Below are 26,539 nucleotides of genomic sequence, written 5' to 3' on the forward strand. Positions count from 1 at the left end.
CCTTTTTGGCCCTCTTGGCCCAAAATGTATTTGGCCAAACTTTACGTATGATTTGCTGGGAAAATTGAAATTTGCCCTGCATCCTGTGGGGTCGACTGGGATTCATTATTACGTCCACACATCCGCCCCATCAAGTCGGTTCTGCAGTTCACAGTCTGCGATTTGCATTTCAATTATGTTCAAATTGCATCTTCCATATCTGCCATTTCAAATATTATTCAAGCAGGGGGAAAATTTTGTGTTTGGCTTCCCAGTCCACCCATATATGTACATATGTACATGCATACATACATATTTGGTCAGCAAACTGAAATTTTCTGTTATTTATTTGGCCATGTTTCTTGCGAATTTTCGGAAAATAAAGACTCTGATTGACTTATTATTGCATTATGTATTTCCACCAGTTCTACGTTACTTTGCATAAAACAAATCAATAAAAAGCAGACGAGTTTAAAACAATGCATGTCTACTATTTTGCTCTAATACAATTATTAATCACTGTATACAAATAATAATAATGAAAATCACACTTATACTAAGCACAATCGTGTGTAATTTCCATTAGAGGGCGTTTGATCTGATTAGAAGACTCAACAATGAACTGTGATGAAGCCCATTGTGTCTGTCATGTGTGTGTACATATATGTATGTAGTAATGTATATATGTATACTTTATTTTTTGTTTATTTGGTAAATTACGAGGCGATAGTTCCACTCTGCTTGCCCTTAAAATAACACTGGAGAATCAGGTATGGATAGTCGCACGTGTCCAGATTGGTGACGCCATCGAACTGCTGCTTACACTGGGACAAAATCACGTGGTCCTCTTGAGATCCTCGCTTTCCCACCTTCTGCAGATCGATTTTCCCATCATCACCGAAATAATCCTGGATCAGACACCGGCTATAGCACTTAACGGCCACTGGAACATCCGCAACGGGAGTGGATGGAGCCACTGCCTGCACTTGGGCACTGGTCAGATTGTGGTGCTTTAGGCAACCCTCTGCGTTAACGCGGCCAGCTGATTGCCACTAGAATAGATGGTATTGTTAGATGGACACATAACTATTTCGTTAAGAACTGACCATAGTTATCAAGCAAATCCATAGTACAGCTATGCTGCACACAACCTTCATGGCGAAAATCTGTTTCCCAACTAACAATGAGCGCATCATCACAGCTCTATATATATAACCCATCGATTTGCTAATTCAGCTCAAAAGTAGACAGGAGATTTTAATTAAATAATTGGATGCTACTTTACATTCGCCACACACCAACAAATAAAGTCTATAATTGAAATTTTAAGCGCAGTTCCCGATTATGAGCTACACGTATGTCGTATGCGCAATATCTGCATTACAATTGCCAATAGTAAATTACCAACTTGGTTTTCTTCATATTTATTAAGATAGAAAACATACAATTTTTGGCTTTTACACTCCAAGCATCTCTGAAGTTTAAACAAAAAACATATGTGTAGCCTATCTACTGTATTGGACTTTATTCGTATATTTTATATGGTTCATTAATATAGGTATAAATACAAATTATATTCACGCTTTGCGATTTGCAGCGAATATCACATCTTATACACGATGTAAAAAAAAAAAAAATATTTCGTCATGTTTTTAGGTTGGCCGCAGGCAGTGCTCACTGTACCGCCACAATGTTTATCGTTTTGCATTTTTTTTTTCTTTGTTTTCTTGCGGTTTCCCCTAATTATCTTTAGTATAAACTTAGTCTACTGTCTTTTTTGGTAAGTATTTTCGTGATGGGCTCGTCTATGCGAATTCCCATTTCCAATGAATAAATAAAGTAATTAGAACATTAAAATTAGCAATAAAACACGTACATTTAAAGCTGACAACAAAAAAAAAAAGTATTCTTATGTTAAACTGTAGTATGTGCCTATGCAATATTAAGAACAATTAAATAAAATAGCATATTAACTTATGGCAGCACTTTGTTGCTATGTTTATGTTTATGTTTATGCACGCAGTTAGGCCAGGGCGGATGTAACATGATCACCCACTCGAAGGCAAAAAGTATAAGTGCATGGTCAGCATTCACACGCCGACCAAATACATATTACATACGTACATACATATCTCGCTCTCCCGATAAGCCTAGATATATAAGATATACATAAGAACGCCGCTCCGCTGCTGGCGTACCCGGCAGCGCAGCTACGCGGATTAGCCTAAGTCCAAATATATTAAAAACTGTAAAATCAGAGAGACTCTGTAGACGTTGAGCTGACAGAACCATTTCTGCCTACTCTAAAATCAAAAGAAGAAATTGAATAAATATATGTCAGCCCGACGGCTGCCTTCAACTTAAAACGGACTTGTGTTCTGAATTGGAGTTCATCATTACATGGCGACCGTGACAGTCGTCCAACGCTGGACGAATTGACCAAAGCTGGTGAAAACAAAGGAACAAAGGAACACTGGACTGGAAGAAGACTGGACTAATTAAATGGAACTGCAAAAACCAAGGAAAAATCTGAGTGAGTAGAGTTCTATTGAGTATGGGCAAACACCGTGGCGGTTTGAAAACTAAGCTGAATAAACGTATAGCCCACGTAAGGTGGCTAATATACGGTCAGCAAACGCCACCGGTTTGGTCGAAAGCTCTAAAGCTACATGCAGAGCTAGACCACTTGTTGCAATATCAGCAAGAATTAAAGACCCATAAGCTCGAGAAAACTCACTCAGATAATATTAAAAATATACCCACAATTAATGAAGTTCCAAAATACCAGGCATGTCCAGCACCAGCACCAGCATTAACAAAACCAAAGAAGTCCTGCCCCCCTGGCTGCGAAGGAATCTGGAGTCCCCACTGCCTGGGGACTTGTGAGCGACCATCGACGTCTTCAGCGGCGAAGAAATAGACAGCAGCGAGGGAGTGTCAGCGTGCCACCCCCGGCGACGCCCAGCTGACACCTGATGAGCATCATCAACAGCAGAATATAATAATAAATATATATAAATATAAAGTAAATATAAAATATATATAGATAAGAAAAATTGTAAGAAATATTGTAAAACGGAGCATATACTATTATGCCCTGTTAACCCAATATGGCCCGTGAAGCCATAGCTAGAATCAGGCAGGCAACAATGTAAAATACAATTTTTTTTTACTCTTGCGAACATTGAAAGATTTTATAAATAGATAATTCCAAACATAAATGTCTATAGAGACAAATGAAATAAGTAAAACTGAAAATAAAAGTATATACAAAGGAAATTTTCTATTCTATTCTCCAAAATATAAAATTAGTATACCCAAAATGGGTCTAATAGACACTAAAACTGTGGACTCTACAGCCAATGTAATAAATAAAGTAGAAGTCCAAAATGCAGACTTGTTCTGGATAACCATAATACTAATTGTAATTGCATTAATTATGGTATCCAATGCATTAATAAAAATATACAAACTGCATAACAAGTGTCTTAAGAAACGATACCGTAGCACTGCTAACGGTATAGATAATATTTAAGGAAGATCTTTAATAAAGTCAATTATGAATGAAAATATGAGAAAAATTATATGAAAAAAAAAAAATAATAAATAAAAAAAAAAATATAAAACGTAATATTGAATTTATCTACGTTAAAAAAAAAAATATATACAAATGAATAAATTTGAAGTTATGAGTATACCACAGCATGGACTGGGAAAAGCTTGTTGATCAGATAAAAGATCAAAATGAAAATTTCAGAAAATCCTATAAGTGCTTAACGCAAAACAGATCAACACAAGCTGTAACAATCAATAGGAATGCCCAAGTCTTGGTAAATAGTTATAATGAAATCAGAGAGTTGATCCAACAAAATAGAAAGAATTTGGAACGCAAACAGTGTGCTAAGGCTTTGAACCTACTGGTGACATTAAGAGAAAAATTAATATTTATAAAAAATAAATTCAGTCTCCAGATAGAAATTCCAACCATAGTAAACACCCCACTAAGAATAAATTTGAATGAAGACAGCACTAACTCTGACGAGGAAGATAGGACTATAGTCAAGGAAGACATTAAAGAGGAAGATCTTCACGATCTAACTATACCAGCAAAATTAATGCTGAAGAACGACGATAAAACAAATAACGCAGCCGACTCCGAAAATAACTTAACCATGGCAGAAGAAGCAGCTGCCATTAGGTCTTACATTAGGGAAGTCGCCTGCACAGTGCCAGAATTTGATGGGCAAAAGATCCATTTACAAAGATTCATTAAGGCAATCAAATTGGTAGACCTAGCTAAGGGACCATTTGAAGACATTGCAGTTGAGGTCATTAAGTCAAAAATAGTTGGCACAATTTTGAACTCAGTTGACAATGAAACGACAATTCCAGCAATTATAAACAAATTGCAGAAAGTAGTTGTCGGTGAGACATCCAGTAATGTCAAAGCAAAGCTAGCAACAGTTCAGCAGAGAGGTAAAACTGCAACGCAATTTACCGCTGAAGTTGATAGCCTGAGAAAACTTTTAGAAGCTTCCTATATCGATGAGGGTATACCTCTAGAACATGCCACTGGTCTAAGCACCAAAGAGGCAATTGAAACCATGATACATCGTGCTGAGCACGAAAGTATCAAAACAGTACTGGAAGCAGGGACTTGCACCACTATGGATGCAGCGATAAGCGCATACATAAGAACGAGTACAAGAGTTACCGGTGACATCAATAAAGTGATGTACTTTAGAGGTAACAGACCCAATAGAGGATACGGAAATGCCAATAGAGGTAGTAACCGCGGTAGAGGCTTTAATAACAATAGTATTAGAGGCAACTACCATAACGGTTACCAAAATAACGGTTACCAAAATAACGGTTACCAGAATAACGGTTATCAAAACCGCTATAATGGAAATAATAACCGTTATAATGGCTATAACAGAGGCCGTTATAATGGAAACAGAGGCCGTAACAACAGTCAGAACAACTACAACAGAAACAATGCCAATGTACGAGTAATCCAAGAACAGGGAAACTCGCAACAGCCTTTAGGTACTCAGTAGAAGAAGATCGTAGAGTATACACCATCAATTATAATCTCAACATATTTTCTACATTCATTCATGCCAAAACAGGCGTAAAACTAGTTTTTCTACTTGATACAGGTGCAGATATCTCTATTCTCAAAGAGAACTCTGACAAATTTTCTAATATTCAAATAACCAATAAAATAAACATTCAAGGCATAGGCCAACAGAAAATTCAGTCTCGAGGACAGACTTTTATTGAGATACAGACAGGTAAATACGTTATCCCACACGATTTTCATTTAGTAGATAAAAACTTTCCAATACCGTGTGATGGAATAATCGGAATAGATTTCATAAAAAAATATAATTGCCAAATCGATTTAAACCAAGAAGAAGATTGGTTTATAATTAGACCAAACAATTTGAAATTTCCAATATATATTCCCATAGCATACAGCTCTGGTATTAACACAACGTTATTACCAGCAAGATCCCAAGTTGTCCGAAGATTAATAGTATCATCAAAAGATGATAACATTTTAATTCCAAACCAGGAAATTCAAACTGGTATTTATGTTGCAAATACAATCGCAACATCAAGTAATACATTTGTCCGAATTTTAAATACAACCGATTCCGACCAATTAGTCAATATGGACACTCTAAAATATGAGCCACTTTCGAACTACAATGTAGTTCAGGCAAATAGTGAACACAGAAATAAAACTGTCTTATCTCAATTAAAGAAAAATTTCCCCGAATTGTTTAAATCACAATTAGAAAATATATGCAGCGAATATATAGATATATTTGCATTAGAATCAGAACCTATAACAGTTAATAATTTGTATAAACAACAGTTGAGATTAAAAGATGATGAGCCAGTATACACGAAAAATTATAGAAGTCCTCATAGTCAAGTGGAAGAAATACAAGCCCAAGTTCAGAAATTAATAAAAGATAAAATAGTTGAACCATCAGTTTCACAGTACAATAGCCCTTTGCTATTAGTACCCAAAAAGTCAAGCCCGAATTCTGATAAAAAGAAATGGAGATTAGTAATAGACTATCGCCAAATTAATAAGAAACTTTTAGCTGACAAATTTCCACTACCGAGAATAGATGATATTTTGGACCAACTTGGTCGAGCAAAATATTTCTCCTGCCTTGATTTAATGTCAGGTTTTCATCAAATCGAACTGGATGAAGGCTCGAGAGATATAACATCTTTCTCAACCAGCAATGGCTCATATCGTTTCACGCGATTGCCATTTGGCTTAAAAATAGCGCCTAATTCATTCCAAAGAATGATGACTATAGCATTCTCCGGAATAGAACCGTCTCAAGCATTCCTTTATATGGATGACTTAATAGTCATAGGTTGTTCCGAAAAACATATGCTTAAAAACCTCACTGAAGTTTTTGGTAAATGCAGGGAATACAACCTAAAGTTACATCCTGAAAAATGTTCATTTTTCATGCATGAAGTCACATTTTTGGGACACAAATGCACAGACAAAGGAATTTTGCCGGATGACAAAAAATATGATGTCATTCAGAACTACCCAGTTCCACATGATGCGGACAGCGCTAGACGTTTTGTAGCATTTTGCAATTACTACAGACGTTTTATCAAAAATTTCGCCGACTATTCGCGGCACATAACAAGATTATGTAAAAAGAATGTTCCATTCGAGTGGACAGATGAATGTCAAAAAGCATTCATACATTTAAAATCTCAGCTAATTAACCCAACACTCTTGCAGTACCCAGACTTCAGCAAAGAATTTTGCATAACAACAGATGCAAGCAAGCAAGCGTGTGGCGCAGTTTTAACTCAAAACCATAATGGCCACCAACTCCCAGTTGCTTATGCATCCAGAGCTTTTACGAAAGGTGAAAGCAATAAGAGTACAACAGAACAAGAGTTAGCAGCAATTCATTGGGCAATAATACATTTCAGACCATACATTTACGGAAAACATTTCACTGTGAAAACAGACCATAGACCATTGACATATTTATTCTCGATGGTGAACCCCAGCTCTAAATTAACTAGAATAAGGCTTGAACTAGAGGAATATAATTTTACAGTAGAGTATCTAAAGGGCAAGGTCAAAAGACATTATTACTGGAAAAATATGAGTAAATACATAAAAGAGTACGTAAGGAAATGTCAAAAATGCCAAAAAGCAAAAACAACAAAGCACACAAAGACTCCAATGACGATAACTGAAACACCAGAACATGCTTTCGATAGAGTTGTTGTGGACACAATTGGTCCACTACCCAAGTCAGAAAATGGTAACGAGTACGCAGTCACTCTCATATGTGATTTAACCAAGTACTTAGTTGCCATACCAATAGCAAATAAAAGCGCAAAAACAGTCGCAAAAGCTATATTTGAATCTTTTATTCTAAAGTACGGTCCAATGAAGACGTTCATAACGGACATGGGAACAGAGTATAAGAATTCAATAATTACTGACCTGTGTAAATATTTGAAAATAAAAAATATAACATCAACAGCTCATCACCACCAGACAGTTGGAGTAGTAGAAAGAAGTCATAGAACTTTAAACGAGTATATACGATCCTACATATCGACGGACAAAACCGATTGGGACGTATGGCTTCAATATTTCGTATACTGCTTCAACACGACCCAATCTATGGTACATAATTATTGTCCATATGAATTAGTTTTCGGTAGAACAAGTAATTTACCAAAACATTTTAATAAACTACATAGCATAGAACCAATATATAACATAGATGATTACGCTAAGGAGAGTAAATATAGGTTAGAGGTAGCATATGCTCGAGCAAGAAAACTTCTTGAAGCACACAAAGAAAAAAAAATAAAGAAAATTATGACTTAAAAGTAAAAGACATAGAATTAGAAGTAGGAGATAAAGTTTTACTAAGAAATGAGGTAGGTCATAAATTAGACTTTAAATATACGGGGCCCTATAAGATAGAAAGCATAGGAGATAATAACAATATTACGCTACTTACTAATAAAAACAAAAAACAAATAGTTCATAAAGATAGATTAAAGAAATTTCATTCATGATTGAATTTAAACTTATATTTTCCTTAATCATTTATACAAATTTTCCATACACTACGTATATTTTTATCTTTGCATTATAAAATCAACTATTGTTGTTCAAACAAAAACACAAACAAAATAAAAATAAAAATAAAATAATTTGCATTTAATAATCAAAATAACTTCACTAGGTTACGTTATTTTTCAAAAGGAGGGAGATGTAGTATGTGCCTATGCAATATTAAGAACAATTAAATAAAATAGCATATTAACTTATGGCAGCACTTTGTTGCTATGTTTATGTTTATGTTTATGCACGCAGTTAGGCCAGGGCGGATGTAACATGATCACCCACTCGAAGGCAAAAAGTATAAGTGCATGGTCAGCATTCACACGCCGACCAAATACATATTACATACGTACATACATATCTCGCTCTCCCGATAAGCCTAGATATATAAGATATACATAAGAACGCCGCTCCGCTGCTGGCGTACCCGGCAGCGCAGCTACGCGGATTAGCCTAAGTCCAAATATATTAAAAACTGTAAAATCAGAGAGACTCTGTAGACGTTGAGCTGACAGAACCATTTCTGCCTACTCTAAAATCAAAAGAAGAAATTGAATAAATATATGTCAGCCCGACGGCTGCCTTCAACTTAAAACGGACTTGTGTTCTGAATTGGAGTTCATCATTACAAAACATATGGTGAGAGGGGTGATGTTTGATGTTTGAGGCACTTGTATATCGATGCTGCTCGATCTTGTGATGTGCGGAGAAGGGGGCGTGGCAGCGAAGGGCGGGTAGCCTGCATCCTAACAAACTAGACGCTCATTGTCCGGATGAAAGATGCGATCATAGTTCTCGATCAGCACCTTGGCCAGCATGTTCATGCGTCCAATGTCCAGCTGTATCTGATTGGCACTCAGCAGACAAGGACCCCAAACGATGGCCAAATTGGTGGACGGCATGCGATTCGAAGCGCTGGCAGCGGCAACTCTGAAAAACATTTATATAAACATTACTAACAATCGCTATTTCAACTTATATGTACATATGTATATGCAAAGACCACAGAAAGTGGGGGATAAACCAAATTACTTGCTTCGTGATTCATAACAGCTTGCAGTGTTTCTGCTCACATGCTATTCATGTATTTAAGATCACTGCTTCTAGCTTTTGAATTTGGGCAAACTTGATCGAATCGTTGCAACTCTTTTTGTTTGCCCACTAACCTGGTCAAGTGCCTAATGAGGAAGCGCAGCGTGGAGCGGTTCGGCTCCGGCATGTCGTCAAAGGCCAAACTCATCCGCTCGATGGCGGCGTCGTCGTTAAGGCTCCTGCCCAGTCGCTCGTAGGCCTCCTGGGTGATGAGCGGAGAGGTGAGCTCTCGGAAGAACTGCTTGTGCAGACTGGTCAGCGTGTGGATATCGTCCGTCTTCAGCCAGCGGGGATCGTACACGTGCGTCAGCTTCTTGCGCAGCTCGTCCACCAGAACCTTGTTGCCCGATGCGCGGTACAGTCCGTCCTGCTCGATGCACTCCGGCTGTTCGATGTAGGCGCAAACGTCGACCACGAAACGTGGAACATTCGGATGATCGGTCATGTTGAGCTCCAGTGCGCTGAGCGGAGCGGCAAAGAGCGGATACTTCTGCTCGTCCAGGTACAAACTGTTCACCTGGCCTCGACGTGAACGCGACTTCTTCTCGCTCTTCGGCGAACGGTTGCTGGAAAGTGTGGCGATTTATCAGATATATTCTTGTATGATATTCATAGCTTCAATTTAATACTTACATGCGAAACACATTGCTATTGACGGCGACTGCATTGATTTCGTCATCACGCACCCAAACATGGAAGGAGAAATTATTAAAATTTAGTGCTCGACTTGCAACTGAATTATGGGTCTACATTGCGACAAACGCCTGTCGAGGACGAGGGAATTCTTCGACATTCCGCTGCGGAAGGCGATCAGGAATCGAGCCACTCCCGACTGAGAGACAACTGCGAAATGCGTATGAATACGCTTGCCTAAGCAAAATATCTCAGCCTCAAGGAATATCAAGCATTCAGTCAATCAGTCAGTTACTCAAGCATTCCTCGCCTTACGGAGATCATGATTCATTGACGACTCATTTGCATTATCCGAATACAGCAGCAGCCCAGCCAAAGCTATGCAAAGCTTACCGCGTCCGGCAAAAAGTGAAACCCGCTTTCATTAACGAAAATACCCGATAGAGACTCTAGTATTCGTCTTCGCAATGAATGGGAACTCAGGTGTCCGTAGCTATATAGATACCCGTACATAGAAGTCAGACATTCGCTGTGTGGGCCGCAACGACCTTAAAAGGCCAGGCAGCGCCGAGCTCGAGCCACAAATGCACTTGAAAAAATGAAGTGAGCACTTGCTAGATCTCTTAAAATATATATACAAATATCGAGATCTAACCATTAGCTGTGACTACAATGTTTGATCATTGATTGCCTTACAACAAATTAAATATAGAAAATATCTTATTAAGAGCAAAATCAAAGCTCAGTACTAAGAATAACAAAACATTCCATCGTTAAGTCGAAATATGCTACAATCGGAGTTTAAAGATATTTTTCAAAGCGCATTTGGTTGAGTGCACGGCTAATGGGTTTTCCATTCGCGTTGGTGGCTTCTACTTGGAATCGGAGCTCCAAGAGCAGCTCCATCTTCGCAGACAGTGGGGCGCCCTCTTTAAACCGGTTGGCACTGAATTCCCCCGAAGGAAAGTCATCGTTGGCACAAGAAGTTGTAGACACTTTCGGATGGTGACTAAATGCTGCCAAGCGGACATAAATTGTTGCAACTTCTTGCATCACCAACGCAACAAACTAATTATTTGAAAATCGTGAATGCAAATGCTAGTTACACATTTATAGATCATAGTTATATCCCATATATGATTTCTTCCTGGCAAATTGTATACATATATTCCGGCGATCTCGCCACTTATATGACAATAATAATCAAACACAACTCTGTGTACACTAAGCAGTTTAGGTTTACCCATCAACAATTTACAAACAATTCAGCAAAACTGGTGCCTCAGTCTACCGTGTCTACGGTAATTTGCAATAATTTACACTATGTGCATCATATTGCAACGTGCAACCGATGAATGATTCGTTTTGAATATGGAAAAATCATAGGCTGCATCCTGTACTTACACTTCATTCGCATGCGATTCTTGATGGACTTCTTGTCATCCTCGCCGGGCAGATCGAGCAGGTTGCCAATGGAGACGCTCTTATAGCGCTGGAGAATCGTTGACTGCTGCGTCTGCTGCACCTCATTGTCCTCCTGGATCTGCTGCGCCCGCAGAATGTCAGTCACTGGCACAATCTGCAAAATAGCAAATGAGAGCCCACAGAGGGGTGTCAGAGTCACGCAGTGCATAAATATTCAAGTTCGGTTCGCAAAAGTCTGGTGGGGGAAGGAAAAGTGCGGGGCTATCTAGTCCAGAAGCTCTGGGAGCGTACAATTGAGATACACAATCCGACAATCTAAGTAACGTCTGCAAATTAATTGCAGCTTTTCGTGCCGTTGTCGATGTTTATTCTCTTGCCATTTTTTTTTCTTTTCGCTTTAATACCTATTATTTGAGCTGCAATAGGGCGTTATGTTTAGGCAAAGAGCATAATCTTCGAGCTTTAACACATAAACTAAACATTTAGAAAAACTAATTGTTCATACGAAATTGATAAAAGCATCAAAGACACAACACCTTGTTGTTGTTTTTTACGTGTTTTTTTTTTCGTTTGTTTATCTATTTTGCGAGGTATTTGGCAGTCGACACCATGGCTAGAAATTGGTGTTTTCTTGTTCATACCGTAACTGCCATTAGTTCGGGGCAAGTTCTTTCTGTTTAGTGGGTTTCTTCCTATTCGGTTCCACCCATCGCTCACCGTTGTTTGTCTTCGCTTGAGATTCAATCTGCCTTCCATGTCTTATCGCTGTCTCTCTCTCTATTTCTCTCTCTCTCTCTCTCCCCTTTTAGACTGCACACCCACAACAACTATGCGCTATCTCTTTCTCCGTGGACAGTGAAGCGGGCGGAAAGCGGAACACACAAACACCGATACAGAAAGCAATTGCGATAAGAAATTGATTTCGACTTGTAAGAAATCGCGCAACGCCACGGAAAATAAATGCAAGCGTCCAAGATAACGGCTAATCGAACAGTGCCGCTCCAAGGTGCCGCTGCCAATGCATTTATCGCCTTTGCCACGCCCAACCGGCGTGGCCGACCGATCTGTTGTTTACGGCAGGATAAACAAATTCCTCAGGTTATCGGCGACATATGTACAAAACCATTCGTAAAGAAGGGGGGAGTTATTCTAAACCCCATATAACATACATATACATATGTACATACTAAAACATATATGTAGATCAGTTCTAGCTGGCAAACTATTTGGTGCAATTCGGAATATATCTCAATCTTCAAAAACCATAGATGAACTATAGCCACTTGATTAAAAGTAGCGCAAATATATTATAAAAGATCGAATCTTTCGGAATAATACCTTACTTATATATATTTAATAAATTTCTAATAGTTAAGCCTTTAAAGACGATTAAAACGATCCCAGTAATAAATGCCTTTCAAGTGGGGGAAACTCCCGAACTCAGACTGTCACCTGTCACCTGGAGTTTGCCGGAAATGCCCATGGCTCCACTTTTCATTGCCTTCCCAAAGAGCTTCACAGATCTATTGTAACTTATTGAAGACATAGGTCAGTGTAATTATATGTTAACCCAGCAGTAAGATAAACAATACATATCTTATCTTATTCACAATGGAAAACCATATAACATTTTATAAGGCTAATATTGTTAGATAGCCTACAGCAGCGAAATCTTTTGAACCACTGCAGATTTCGATGATGACAAATGTACTATATCCACCTTTTTGATTCCAAAGTCCCCGATCCTCGATTGCCCGAAAATCCATTTAGATATTGATTTGGCCGCATAACATGCGTACAGCCAAAGTCTACTTTTTAATATCAACAAAAGAAATGTTAAATAAACAGAACCTAAAATTCCGCATCGAAATCGATCGAATAAATATCGGATATTCGAATATTCAGATATTCGTTCAGTTCAACCCCAATTAGCTATTGATAATTCCGGGAAATTGAGATTCGAGCCGCGGCATTCAAACTGATTAGACTCAATTTGTTTTGGCTAATTTGCTTTCTGTTTTCGGCTTTCCATACGAGTGCCGCTATAGTATTTTAAATTATTTTTGCGAGCGTAAACAAAAGCGCAAATATGGCGTAGTTTCAGTGTTTTTTTTTTTTTTTTTTGTTCTCTTTATTTTGCCGCTGCTGCCTTACACACACAAAATGGAAATTTATGTGCGCCCAAACAGTACGTACATAACTATAAAGCCCGAAAAAAAAAATGGGAAGGTAAGGCGATTTAATTGATACGACCTCGAATAGTACTAGTGCTGGTGGTACATGTGTTTGCATTGCTTTATTTTTGCCTTATTCGCGCGCCCGCAGATACAGTATCTGTGTCCATATCTAAATACATATGTATCGCCCCATTCGCCACATGATTCACTAAAAAAAAAAGCCACGACAAGCCGAAAAAAAAATACTGAAATAAAACCCGATACGAACCGCGGAAAATAAACAAATGATCCGAAAGCCAAACAAAGTCGACTCAGGCTAAGTTGACCTTTTTGTTTTTGTCGATTTTTTGTGGTTTTTTTTTTTTTTGGGGCTTTTGAGTTGGGATTTCAAGAGGAGGAGCTGCCTTGAAGCCCCTCCTCCTTTCCCTCCAAGCACCACAGCACCCAATATCAAATCTTTGAAAGTGCGTGGGCAATCCACTCATAGAAATCTTCGAGTTCGGCTCATCTGAAGACCCATTGAGATCGTGTTTTTTCCAAGTGAGCCTATTTCCAGAGTGTTGACAAACTAAATAAATTTACTTTGCCACTTCAGTTTGACACAACATATGAGGCCACTAGAAAAGTCGCTTCTTTTTCAGTTCGAGAAACAATAGAATTTCGCTTGGGATGTTATCACACACTCTATGTATAAAGATACCGAACTACATAAACAACCAGTTAAATGCCAGCGAAATGAGGGGGGGAAAGAGCTTCAAGCGAATTCAATCTTTTGCATATGCTCACGTAAACATATCCGTACACATATCGCCCAGTCTTATTTATGGAACACTCAAGTTCCGTTATGATTTTTACAGTGCCAGCGATAAAATTTGGTAGCCCAGTCAGTCGAAGGTTCAGTTTCCGAGAAGGAACACAGAGGAAAAGCATTCAAGGCGTTTACAAAACGACCAAGAGTTACAAACATATTTGACTAATGATTAACCAATTAAATGCTGATAAATGCCATGAACACAGCTTCGAGGCAGGAAATTACACATAAGAAAAGGCAAATAAGACCATAACACAAAAAAAAAAAAAAAAAAAAAGGGAAAAACCGGCCCGAAAATGCCCCATAAAATGTGCAAATTGTACATTCATTGCAATGAATATGTGAATAATATTGCAAAAACAGTTCACTCATTTCGCACACTCAAAGCAATATCATTCATATTACATTTTGAGTATTATATTTAAAAGATAAAAAAGGGTATACGAAATCCAACGAAAGTTCTATTCTCAAGCGGGGAACCGGTTTGGCAAAGTTTATAACAAAAATCAAAAAATTAACTTTGGACACACACTAGCAAATACCGATACACATACAAATGTATGTGCAAAATATATGCATGCCAAAAAAAAAGGAAAAAATAAATACGGCAAAATAAATAAATAATTGTCGTTCGCGAAATGTGAATCAACATGTTGGGGCCCTCGCGTCCAGGGGCGGGGTATCAAAGGGGTCGAAAGGGGGCCGAAAGGGGGGGATGAACTCTCCCTGCGAATTTCTATGGAATTTCACATGCAGCGGCAACTGCAGCAAACAGAAAACAACAAACGTGAGAGGCAAATAAATAAAAACACATTATGCAGAAAGCAGCACACGTCCCTATCTACAGATGTACAAATGTACATACATACATATGTACATATGTATGTACACACCTACAGCCGTATGCGTTATAAACAAATTGCAATCAAAAGCCAAGTTTGGGAAACCAAAAGATACACTTTCGGTCGACTCAAAAATGCCCTAGAGAAACCGAAGTTGCGACACAAAAAAAAAAAATAGATAGATCCCTTGACAAAATGTATCTTTATCTTTGTATCACAGGTTACGCTTCTTCTCGAATTATTTATATATGTATATACATATATACAACACTTGGATATGAATTCATAAAGTCAAATCAAATCATGCTAATTTGTTAATGCGACAAAAGTTCAGTCGCAATATGCGATTGATTCGTGACCAGAGAATATATGAATCGATTCAGTAACATAAGCATATTAGTATCATTCCCAAATCGACTCATAGTCATGACCTCCCAGTGTGACTCCCAGGGTACTTCAGCACAACTTTTGGCTCCCCAAACGGAAGGTTGAGTAACTTTTTTAGCCCTCGGAGAAGGGGTTCACCGACTACAGATCCAGCCCAAAACAATCGCATGAGCCGTGGATACGGAGATACCTAGATAACTAAGCTACAGATACATTTGCTGACTTTAATTGATGTGACAAGTAACAAGTGGCGAAACAATGGCCAACCCGAAGACGAAGAGACTGAGAGAACGTATTGTACATGGCAAATTGCAAGTGACAGTGGGGTACCCACTCGAAAAACCAACTAAAGTCATTTGCTTGCTTAAAATAATATGAACAAAGAAATCAATCTTTCTCATTCTCTTAATTAAGCTTCATGAAATATAAGTCACGACTTTAAGCTTGATTCAACGTTGATACGAAATGACTTTCCCACTATTTATAGATTATTTAAAGATCGTTGGCCGGAAATTCCAAAATCGGAATTTGGATGTATGAATAATGCCTAGACTAATATATATGTTTTTCAATTCATCTTTCAAGACATTTCCCCACCCACTCACCATGTCCTCCTCGTCCTCGCAGCAGTTTACATCCTGCAGCGTTTCCCGCCACGCCAGCACGGAGTCCGTGAGCAGCAGCCTCGCATTGGAGCGAACGCGCAGTTTGCGTCCCGTCCTCGGAGCCACGCCCCTCTTACCGGCCACCGCCCCCGCGGCGAGCACGGCCCGCTCCCACTCCTCCTTCAAGGGCTTCGGAATGGCCGGCGTGGGGTTGTGCTGGTGGTTATACGAATCCTCCGCCTCGCAACTGCAGCCACTATCATCGCTGCGTGGTGCCAGACTCGTGGTGTTTGAGGTGGCCAGTTGGGCGGGTGGCGGTGGTGCTGGTCGGCGGATCCGGGTCATGAACCGCTGGTGGACCAGCGAAAGATGGTAGTCGTAGAATATAGCGCTGTACTTCTTCGGATCTTTTTGGCTGTAGAAAATGCAAATGTTCCTTAGGATCGGATGCACCACGACTGATGGCTGCTGATCCGCTGGCAGATCCTTTGGCGTATCCTTTGGCTGCCCGGTGACGCTGCTGCCAGTGCTGCTGATGGAGCCCAGGGTCGCTGTGCTGTTCGTCACCGTACTGCCCAGGCTTAGCGTTTCATCCGCCTCCTCCTTACTCTCCCGCGAGTACATGAACTCCATATCCGTCTCCCACGCTCCATGGTCCATGGAGGCGGTGGGCGAGGGCAGGGGCGTCGGCATCATCATCTTGGAACGCTTGGTCAGCGTCGATGTGGACAACTTATGGCGCACTCCGGCGGCAAAGACCGCCGCCGCTTGGAGAGCCATCACATCCGGATCAGCATCGGATGGCAGCGACTCGTCGTAGTCCCCCAGATCCTCCTCCTCATCATCCACGTCGTCGTCTTCCTCGTCTTCGTCCTCCTCATCTTCGCCCTCGACGGGAAGGGCTTCGATTATCTCCTGATCTACGGGTTCGATTGTCTTGAACTGCCAAATGGGTTGGTAAATGGACTCCTCCTCCTGCTCCTCTGGGCTGGAATTCTCCGCGGCAAAGGAGTTGCCTCTCAGGTTATCCTTTTTCCCTCCGTTCGGCTTCGTCTGCTCCTCTTCAATCTGGCGGGGATTGCTCAAAGATGTGTTGGGATTTCGAACGGGTACCTTTGGCGCCGGTCGTCGAACTTTAATAACGCAATTCTAAAAGTTGAGGTGGAAACATACTATATTGTCAAAACAAAAAATAATATCCTGTTTCGACTGTTGTGTTTTACTCGCTGCAATAATTGACGAACGGTGGGATATCGTTTTGATTTCATTTCGTTTCAATTATAATAAAAACATTTAAGGAAACCCCATCTTTGAATAAAGTTACGAATTTAGGGTTACTTCTCACAAACTGATAAACATAGTTAATTAGTTAGGTAATTACGTAAAATAACAAAAGTGGAGGCGGATTTCCCGATCAGCTTTTAATGGAAATTATCATTAATATGCCGCCTGCGAAAACAATGAATTACTCCATTAATAACTTCTTTGCTAGGAATCACAATATTGAACTTTTTTGTGCAGTTGTGATGGCAACTTTACTGCTTTTTACGCAAATTTTGCAATCAGTAAAAAAAAAATATTCAAAAAAATAGTGTGAAAAATGACGTTAATTAAACGCTGATTATTTTATAGTTATCTTGTGCTTTCATTGCAAACTTGTTTGTTTTACTTCACATTTTTTTCATTGTTCAATGGTTGTTTTTAATTAGATAAGTTTGTTTATTTATTTATTTTTTTTTTTCGTTTCGCTGGCCAATCGAATGTTGGCATCCCTTTCGCACGTGAACCGTTAGTCAATTTTGAACTGCAGTGAAACGTAACAGAATCAAGTACACAGAGAGAAAAGTATAATTGCATCACAATATTAACGTATTGCCCTCAAACTGTTTTTCATATATAAGAACAGAAAAAAAAGTAGGGATCAATTTTAATCGTTCCTGATTGATGTTGAACTGATTTGACGGATCGCAATTGGGAATTATAAATTTTATATTTATTTACATGCACTATTTGTATTACTTTGATTTACGGAAATCAAACCAATTATAGTTAATAAAAAAATTGGTAAAATTCAACCGTGTCAATTGAATTTTTAAATAATATATTTTTTTTTTGTGGCGCTCGTTGATACCGCCCAAACTTTTTCTCTCTGTGCATTTTAATTTTGCCTTTGATTGATGCGGCTTTTGTTTTTGCTTTTTATTAATGAGTGTTGACCTGTGTGATTGGCTGCTGTTGTTGTTGTTGCTGTTGTTCATTGACATTGCAATTGGCGTTGCCGTCGTTATTCTTGTTGTTGTTGATACCGCTTTCATTGTCAACGGTGTGATGGTTGTTGTTGTTATTGCTGATGTTGTCATTGTTGTTGTTGCTGCTGCAGTTGATGGTGTTGTTGTTGCTGTTTGTTGAGGGGCGCTCTGCCTCGCCATTTGGCTTAGGCGCTGCCATCAAAGCTCCGCTGTTGTTGTTACTGTTATTATTATTGTTTTTCTTGCTGTTGTTACTGCTAGTGGAGCTCTCGCCCCCGCACACACCCTCTTCCCTGACTATCGCTGTCCCTCTTCGCCTCGTACTTCGATTCGCGCGGCGTCGCGACGCAGCAGCAGCACACACGTCTACGCTCTCTGAAATCGCTGGCGAAACTGAAACCGAAGCCGAGGCCACCGAACGATCGTTGCCGCCGGCGAAGGAGAAGGCGAAGAGAGGCAGGCGCCGTCGCCAATCCCCCACAACGCCAACAACTGAGTCACGCGCTCTCCTTCGCCGATAACCGTTGATCGGTGGTTGTTGTCGCTGTTGTTGTTGCTGGTGCCACAGCCACAAGCTGAACGATTTGTCATAGGCGGTGAGAAAGCCACGCACACTCACGTGCAAGCTGGCCGAAAGAGCGAGACTCTGCATCAAGCGCAAGAGAGATACAGAGACTTGAGGCTGAATTGCGATTGCGACGACTGCGACGTGCTCTTCGATTGCGGCCACCTGTTGATGTTGCACTGCCTCTTTCTCTTCGCCCAGTGCGCTCAGATAGTCATTCACAAAGTTGGCCGTGATGGCGCAGCGCCGTTGCTCTCTTTCCGGCTCCACGTTGTGCGCTCTCTTCTGCTGCAGCTTTCGTTTAAAGTCCTTGACCAACTTCGCCTGCTCGTCCGCACACTTTGCACTCTCCTCCGTGCTTCTCCGCAGTGTGACCGTGCTCTCCTCGGCGGAGGATGAAGGATCGCGCGCTGGTACGCTCTTTGGCTGCTGCCACGGCCCCTCGTCGTAGTGGTGCACCTGCCGCCTCAGGGAGGTCATCCACTGGCAGATGCTCTCGTTGAGATACAATGATGAGGATCCTGATGTGCTTTCGTCCTGCAGCAGGCGAATGCGAGAGACGCGCGGCCTCTTGCGCTCTCTCTTGTGGCTCTGGCTCTCTTCGGGCTCTCTTACGCGGCCGTAGATGTGCTGATCGCTTTGGCTGCCCTTCAGTTGCTGCTGCTCTAGCTTGAGTTCGCAAATGCGCTGGAGGTCAAAGGTCTCCTGGGTGCGGAACACCTCGTCCACGTTGTGGATGATCTCCAGGGAGCCAGCGCTGCTACTGCCAGTCGTGGGTGTCCTCGGGAATATCCTGCGCTGCAGCGACGACGAACGGTTCAGCTGCTTAAGAGAGCCAAAGAGACGGGTCAAGGTCGCCGCACTGGACTTGGAGTAGCCCAAGAGCGACCGCGACTTGACCTTGGTGGGTGGTGTGGGCGGTGTGGTTGGTGTGGACGGTGCGGGCGCTTTGGCTGGCGTCTCTGACCTTTGACACCGGCACCGCTCGTTGTCGCTATAAATGCCGCGGCACAAATCGCAGATGTTCTCATAGATGTTGCTGCTCTCGCCGGAAATCGTCGAAAGGGGCGGTGGCGGTGGGGGAGGCGGTGTACTCACCACGCCCCCGCTCACGATGCACTGGCAGAAATGGCAGTAGCGTCCTTGGGCGGCAAACACGCCGTAGCCGCAACCCCGACAAAGATTCTCGTAGATCGCCTCGCGCGGAAAATACTTGCGCAGCTCCGCATTCAGGTGACCTTTGGGGGTGGAGGTCAGGCCCGGCAGATTCTCGTAGATGTGCGCCTCCATGCCGACGTTATCGTTAATGTCCTTCGCCTGCTGTGGCATCTCTCTTCTTTATTTCTTCTTCTGCCTCCCTACTTTCTCTTATCGCCGCTGCGTCACATCGTAATTCATTATTAAGTGAGAAAATAATCGCCGAGCGGGGCAATTGGAGAGATAGTAAGTGAGAGCACTGTCATCGAGAGAATTTCGTGCACCGCAAAAGAAATGTCGCGAAGGTATTTAATTAACATAAATTCGATTTGGAAATGCTCGAATGGCTCTTCTTAAATTTCTCACTCGAGTGAATTGAATAACTTGTAATCTTCGATTACTCACTATTATTTTTTGAGAAACACCCCAAAAACGACCTTAGTTCTCGCAGTGTAATCACTGAGAAAAGTCAATGGGCTTGAACTCTTTAAGTGATGCCACTACCCTCATTTTCTTTCTTTCTGTCTCTTTCCCTCCCGCTTCCGACTGCAATCAGCGATATTCATTATCTCAGCCAAAGTCGCTGCACTCTGCACTCAGTTTTCCTCCAAACCATCGGCTTTGCCTTCAAAACACAATTCTTTGGCTTGACTTTTTTTAAATCTGGGAATTTAAAGGATGAATTTTTCGAATCTAATTGCAAACAGCTTTTAATAATATGACCCTGTTATCGTGAATTTCTTTACCATTTCTTCTAATATTTACATATATTAGCTATTTTGATAAAATATTATTGGAACCCATTGCTGTATTCAATATATGTGTAACTAGACCCAATATCTCTGTATATTTCACGCCCAAAAAGATCCAGAGCACTTATCACTAATCAGTTTAGAGCTCTAAAATGAATTGTTTGTTTGCCCTAAAACATTTGATGCTTAAATGCAAATAATGTTTAAAGTAAAAAAAACCCCAATGCATTTCATCTGACTAGAATTCCACAGTGCTGCTTCTGCTTTTGAGCTTTGTTTTTCGTTGATATACGGAGATGAGTCACTAACCGATCCACCAAACCATGTCGGTCCTCTCGTAACCCCCGTCCTTATCCCTCGGACTCAAAATGATGGCCATGACTGGGTGAAGAGAGCGGAGAGGGGCGAGAAACCCCAGAGAAAACCCCGGAGAAACAGAAACAGGTTGGCGGCCAGTCGAGAATTGTGTAACGATCGTCGACTTCCTCACCTACGCCTCACAGGTGCCGCCAGGTAGATGGAATGTGGAACATGGTGTGTGGAATATGGAATGTGCTCAGTTCACACTGGCAAAAAATAGTAGCCACTGATTTTGGGAATTTAAAATATTACAAGAATTCTACAATTCCTTCTTACTGAAAAACCAAAACGGAAATATGCAAAATTTCATTTTACATATATTAATATATGTATATTCTATCTTTTTTTTTCAAGTGCACAGTTATCCCGAACGGAAGGCGAGAGTGAGCCTAATGGAGTTAAGGTGCCAAGAAACGAGGGTCCGTGCATTAATCTTTCGATCGGCGTAAGTGGGGAAATCATGTTTATCTCGATGGTAGATCTTGAAATCTTCTTCGGGGGCTTCGTATTATTCGTAATTCTTTGATCTAGGATCGCCGCCATTAATCATAATCGGCTTGGGGCGGAAAGGGGAAACCGGTTAGGGGTTTTAGGTGCTTAAAACATGTTTCGCATTCTCCAACACCACCAATTGTTGTTACAGCGTCATTTAAATAAAACTGATTCAAATCCAGTCGAGAGTAGCCTACCACCATATTTCAAAATACAACAGATTTGGATCGTTAGGTACCACAAATGTTGGTTGGTTGGTAGGTAAAAGCGTTTTCACGGTGTTGTTAATCATACTTTGGTCTAGAATCAGGGTCAATGGTCAATGGTTGTCTTGTTTGCTTGGACAATAACCTGTATTATTAATTTTCAATTCTTTATAATCATGTTTGGGTTGTCCTTTAAAAGATAATTTTACAGAACATTCTATAAGATATTCATTTCTCTGATAAAAAACACACAAATTATACAGAAACCGAATTTATTTAAATAGAAAATCTTGATTAATTACTTGCGTGATATATTAACAATCCGAGAAATAATTTAACAAAGAGCCATACACTTAATTGTTCCAAACTATTTGAATTTTAATAGCAAACAAAAGGCTTGTGGAATTCTTCATAACTGATTGACTGTGTTTTCACTAATATAATTGTTGTGGTCTCATTAGGAGCATTTCTCTGAACTAATTAGCTTTCTACAAAATAAACAATTCTTAAATTGAATCCCTAGGGTCTGAAGGTTCTGAAGCATAGTTATTAATAAATAAGTGAATAAACTATTTAGAAGCCTGACATCACTGGGCTTGTTGTTCATTTTGGAAATTTTGAAAGTATATATTTCAAATCCTTCATGACTTAAGAAATGCTTGCGATTCACTTTAAAGTGTTAAAATTTCATTAATAAAATGTTTTTATGTACTGATACGAATCACCAAAATGCAGCAATAGCATAGAAAAAATATATTGATACCGAATTCATATACTTTTTTAAAAATTTTCATTCAGAAAATCCGTTTCGTTATAAATAGCTATAAAAATAGCTGTAGCACAACCAATTGAATATTATATTTTTTAATATGATTATGATATATATTTTGTTGAACCCAATTAACTAAGTTTAACTTCAAACACTGGCAAAATACACAGTTTATAGTTTGATTCCTCAAATACAAAAAAAACAAAACCGCAAAACTTTGGTTTTTCGGGCGCCTTGGTGATAAACTTGCATACTTTTGGGCATTCGATCGAGACCTTCTTGACCCCGTCAATAAAACCTGTCCAAATTGTGCAGCCCCCAAGGAGACAGCAATGCAATCAGTGTGGATTGTGGGTAATCCGCTGATTTGCCTATGCCGATGATTCATCGCCGTTCATTTTCAGATGGCGCGACAAATGAATAAATGACGATGAATGCCATTGTAAAAGCAATATACTGTAATTCACAAGAAACACATGAGCACACACACCCATATTATGGGCGAAAGGAAGGAACAAATAAAACGGGATTGGTCCCGTTATCTCGCAGCGCTTATCTCACTTTCTCTCCAATTTCCCCAAATGCACTGTTTTATTATTAAAACTATTGTAGATCGATCGAGGCACTTGGTGGGCTTCAATACCGAAACCCGAGCACCAAAACAAAAAGCACCGATTTTGGCCAGCACTGATAAGCCGAGCTTTAAATGGGAGCATTACGAAATTGGGCTTGAGGTGGGGCTCTCCATCAAATCGGGAGCTGCAGGCGCGACGCGTTCGCGAATTTAACAGAATATCAACTGAAATTGAACTCAAGATGCCGCCGAGAATTTTCTTGGGTGGCGGTCCGCCTCGTAAGCGATTGACGTCGCAGTCGCCGCGCAGTCGCAGTCGCAGTCGCAGTCGACGCCACGAGTCGGTGGCGGTGGCTATGGCTATGGCGATGCCGACCTCCGGTCACCCAGGGAACTCGAGCACTCCACACTAGTCAGCAAAAGTGGGCACTAACCCCCAAAGCCCGCAACAAAATTTTGTTGCTTCCGATGAAAAAGCAAGTTGGGAATTATAAGCGGGTAATTTCAAATATTTCAGATATTCAAATGAAATATAATACATATATTACAGGATATATCAGTATTTTTAAAAACTATAAATGCTAACTATATATGCCAGCCTTACAAAATTATATCATCAATAAGTTTCTTTAGAATAAAACTTTTTAAATTAATATAAGATTCAATAGAAATTCTTGCCTTGTCTAATACATTTCTTACAGTTATTTACTTTTATAGGCAAAGTCTATGGATCATTATTATGACCATGACTATGGACCATTATGAGCTGTGATTCATCATCGGTGAAACTATGACTCATGTCAACCGAGCTTGAAACTATCCTTCGTACCCATGTCATGCTGACCAGTGTGGGCCAGAGATCAGTGATGGGGAGGCAAAAGCCCAGAACAGAACAGAACAGCGCAGAGCAGAACAAACCTAAAACTGAACTGAAACCGAACCACATGTGTGTAATGGAACATGGGCAACATGTGTGGCTCTGTCTGGCTGTGCGCCACCACATTCACGAATGTGCGTGTGTGTGTAAGGGTTGGGGGTGGCATGGGCTAATGAGGGGGTGAGAGGGTAAGGGTGGGGCGTGGCAGCGACAAAAGACGCTTTTTATACTCAACGCCCGTTGCCTAATTAAGCATATCGAGTGCGGTCCCTGAAGGAGGGTGGTAAAGGGGGGGGGGGTGCTGTCGAGGGTTGGGAGTTTGTTTTTCAGTTCGGCTGAGTTGGGAGTAGGGGGTGCAAAAAAAGGGGGGGGCTGGGGTCGGTTCTGGGACCGCAGAGGGGGCGGTGCTGGGCGGGTGGATCGAGCTGTGTAAGTAACCATGATGAATGCTAAACACTGTTCAATTTATGCACAACAGTTGCGTAAACCGATTACGATATGCATATACATATGTACATACATACTTTTGCTCAACACTTTATTGCAAGCAATTCCGATATGAAAATGAGAACTGCACTTTCAGCACGAACCGTAAGCTCTCTTATTTCTTATTGAATTTTGAAACCAATCCTCATAATCCTGTTCCTCATAATACTGCTCGCAATCATGTTTTGAAGATCCATATAGTACACGACCGATATTTACAAAAATCGGAATCCATATAAAACAGAACCGGGAGCAAATAGAGAAAGAAAAGATGAGGATGCATCTTTGGGGAAAAAACAACAATTCCGGGGAAGAGACTTAAAAAATAGGCGAATGAGAGTGAGACTGAGAATGAAAATAAAAATAAAAATGAAAATGAAAATAAAAATGAAAATGAGCAGAGGCCGGCGAAGAATCGCATTGCAGCCGATGTTCAGCAATATGGTCGCTTGATCTTTGAACTAAATTAATTAAGCACAATGAACACAATTGTTGTTGTTGGCTTCGCTGCCGACGGCATCAAATGTATCCACCAGATACGAATACAAATACAAATACAGATGCGGATACAAAACAACAAATACGCACACATACCGAAATAAAGAAATGCATTCAGGCTGTGACCAACATTGCATTCAACTGTTTGCTATCGGCTACCCTACATACATACATATGTACTTTTATGTATGTATGTGTATATGCAGGAATATACCAATAAATCATAGGGTTTTCTAGGGTTGACTAAGTGTGGGATTTACACTATAGATTTAATATCTATCTTAAAGCACGCCACCACATATGAGTTTTAAGTGCATAAATTGAAACCCAAATATATTTAATATATATTTATTCGGCTAATAAATTATGAATTATATCTCGGAGTAGGGCATTTAACATTCGCAGTGCTTGGTAAATTAATTCCTGAAGAACATATTTCTCATGTTTTCGCTTTCAGTTTCCATCTTTTTTTTTTTTTTTTGCCCCGACTCATATTTGGTTTGGCTTTTCTGCGGGTTCCTCGGCCGCCTTCTTTTCCCGAAAAAAAAAAACAAACGAAGAATTAAAAGGGGTGGCCCACGGCTCATGGCCCGTGGATGATGGTTGATGGCTGATGGCCCTGTCCAAGTCCCGTCCATGTCCCAACCAAATCCACAGCCCCGTCCCCACTCACATCCACATCCACATCCCTGTCCAGAACCAGACTCGCGTCTTTGGCAGCATTATGTTTCCGTCGGTAATGAGTTGGCAGCGACTGCAACTCAGTGTTGTCGAGATCCGACAGTAAAAACCCGATGGATTCGAGTAACAAGTGCATTTCAATATTTCAATGTGTATATAATAAGCCTCAATATGCAGTTATGATAAGCGGAGAGATTCTATACAATTTTATCTAATCTTAAATGTGTAGTATATCCTAAATGTATAATAATATCTAATAGTGTGCATAAATAAAGTGTATTTTAATAATAATTTTAATTTTTAATATTTTCAGTTGGTTTCTGAAAATGCAGAAAACTTCATTCTCAAATAATTTGCAAAAGATTAAAAAAAAATGCTATTTCTTGACTAGCAATTAAATAGTTGGAATGGCAACTCTATTTCTGCGTTGAATGTTGCATGTGGCTGTATTGGTGTTTACTCCCCCTCCCCCAATACATGCATCCTCTTCACCCCCCTCTCCACTGAGTTCACTTTATGATTATTATTGTTGGACGGCGGTCTTCTCCTTTTTTAATGAATTTTATTAAGCGCGACAGCAGCAGCAACAGATAGATCGAGTTGAAAAGAGGGGAGTGGGGAGTGGCTGTGTGTAAGTGTGTGTGTGTGTGTGTGTGCTGGGTGACCGAAGCCAGCAGCTTTTGTCAACGCCTCAAAAGTAAAGTAAAGAGCTGCTGGTAAAATAATAAAA

General features: G+C 40.4%; 2 protein-coding genes across 6 annotated transcripts in view, besides 1 other annotated feature; both read right to left on the bottom strand.

Moving 5' to 3' along the window:
- Positions 1-373: 373 nt before the first annotated feature.
- Obp18a (Odorant-binding protein 18a) lies at positions 374-1,161 on the bottom strand. The gene is made up of 2 exons (NM_133122.2): positions 1,086-1,161; positions 374-1,031 (listed from the first exon to the last, which is right to left on the bottom strand). Exons 1-2 carry the CDS (start codon positions 1,134-1,136, stop codon positions 696-698), a joined length of 387 nt encoding a protein of 128 aa, NP_573350.1. The 5' UTR covers positions 1,137-1,161; the 3' UTR covers positions 374-695.
- A 238-nt stretch (positions 1,162-1,399) lies between these two features.
- RhoGAP18B (Rho GTPase activating protein at 18B) overlaps positions 1,400-26,539 on the bottom strand; it is a 30,976-nt gene continuing 5,836 nt past the window's right edge. For 3 of the 5 annotated variants that reach the window (NM_001298497.1, NM_001144749.2, NM_133123.2), the window contains 4 exons: positions 11,261-11,435; positions 9,857-9,884; positions 9,298-9,789; positions 8,746-9,061 (listed from right to left, as the gene is read on the bottom strand). In NM_001298497.1, the coding sequence (NP_001285426.1) occupies positions 8,878-9,061; positions 9,298-9,789; positions 9,857-9,884; positions 11,261-11,435 (879 nt within the window). In that variant the 3' untranslated portion in view covers positions 8,746-8,877. Of the gene's footprint in view, positions 1,899-7,405; positions 9,062-9,297; positions 9,790-9,856; positions 9,885-11,260; positions 11,436-16,103; positions 17,253-18,320; positions 20,295-23,412; positions 23,495-26,539 lie in introns of those variants that run through there. The other 2 variants (NM_133124.4, NM_001144748.2) reach the window with 2 other exon arrangements.
- Positions 1,900-8,761: a mobile genetic element.

This window comes from Drosophila melanogaster, chromosome X (genome assembly GCF_000001215.4).
Source record: "Drosophila melanogaster chromosome X".
In the NCBI taxonomy this organism is placed as follows: Eukaryota; Metazoa; Arthropoda; class Insecta; order Diptera; family Drosophilidae; genus Drosophila; species Drosophila melanogaster.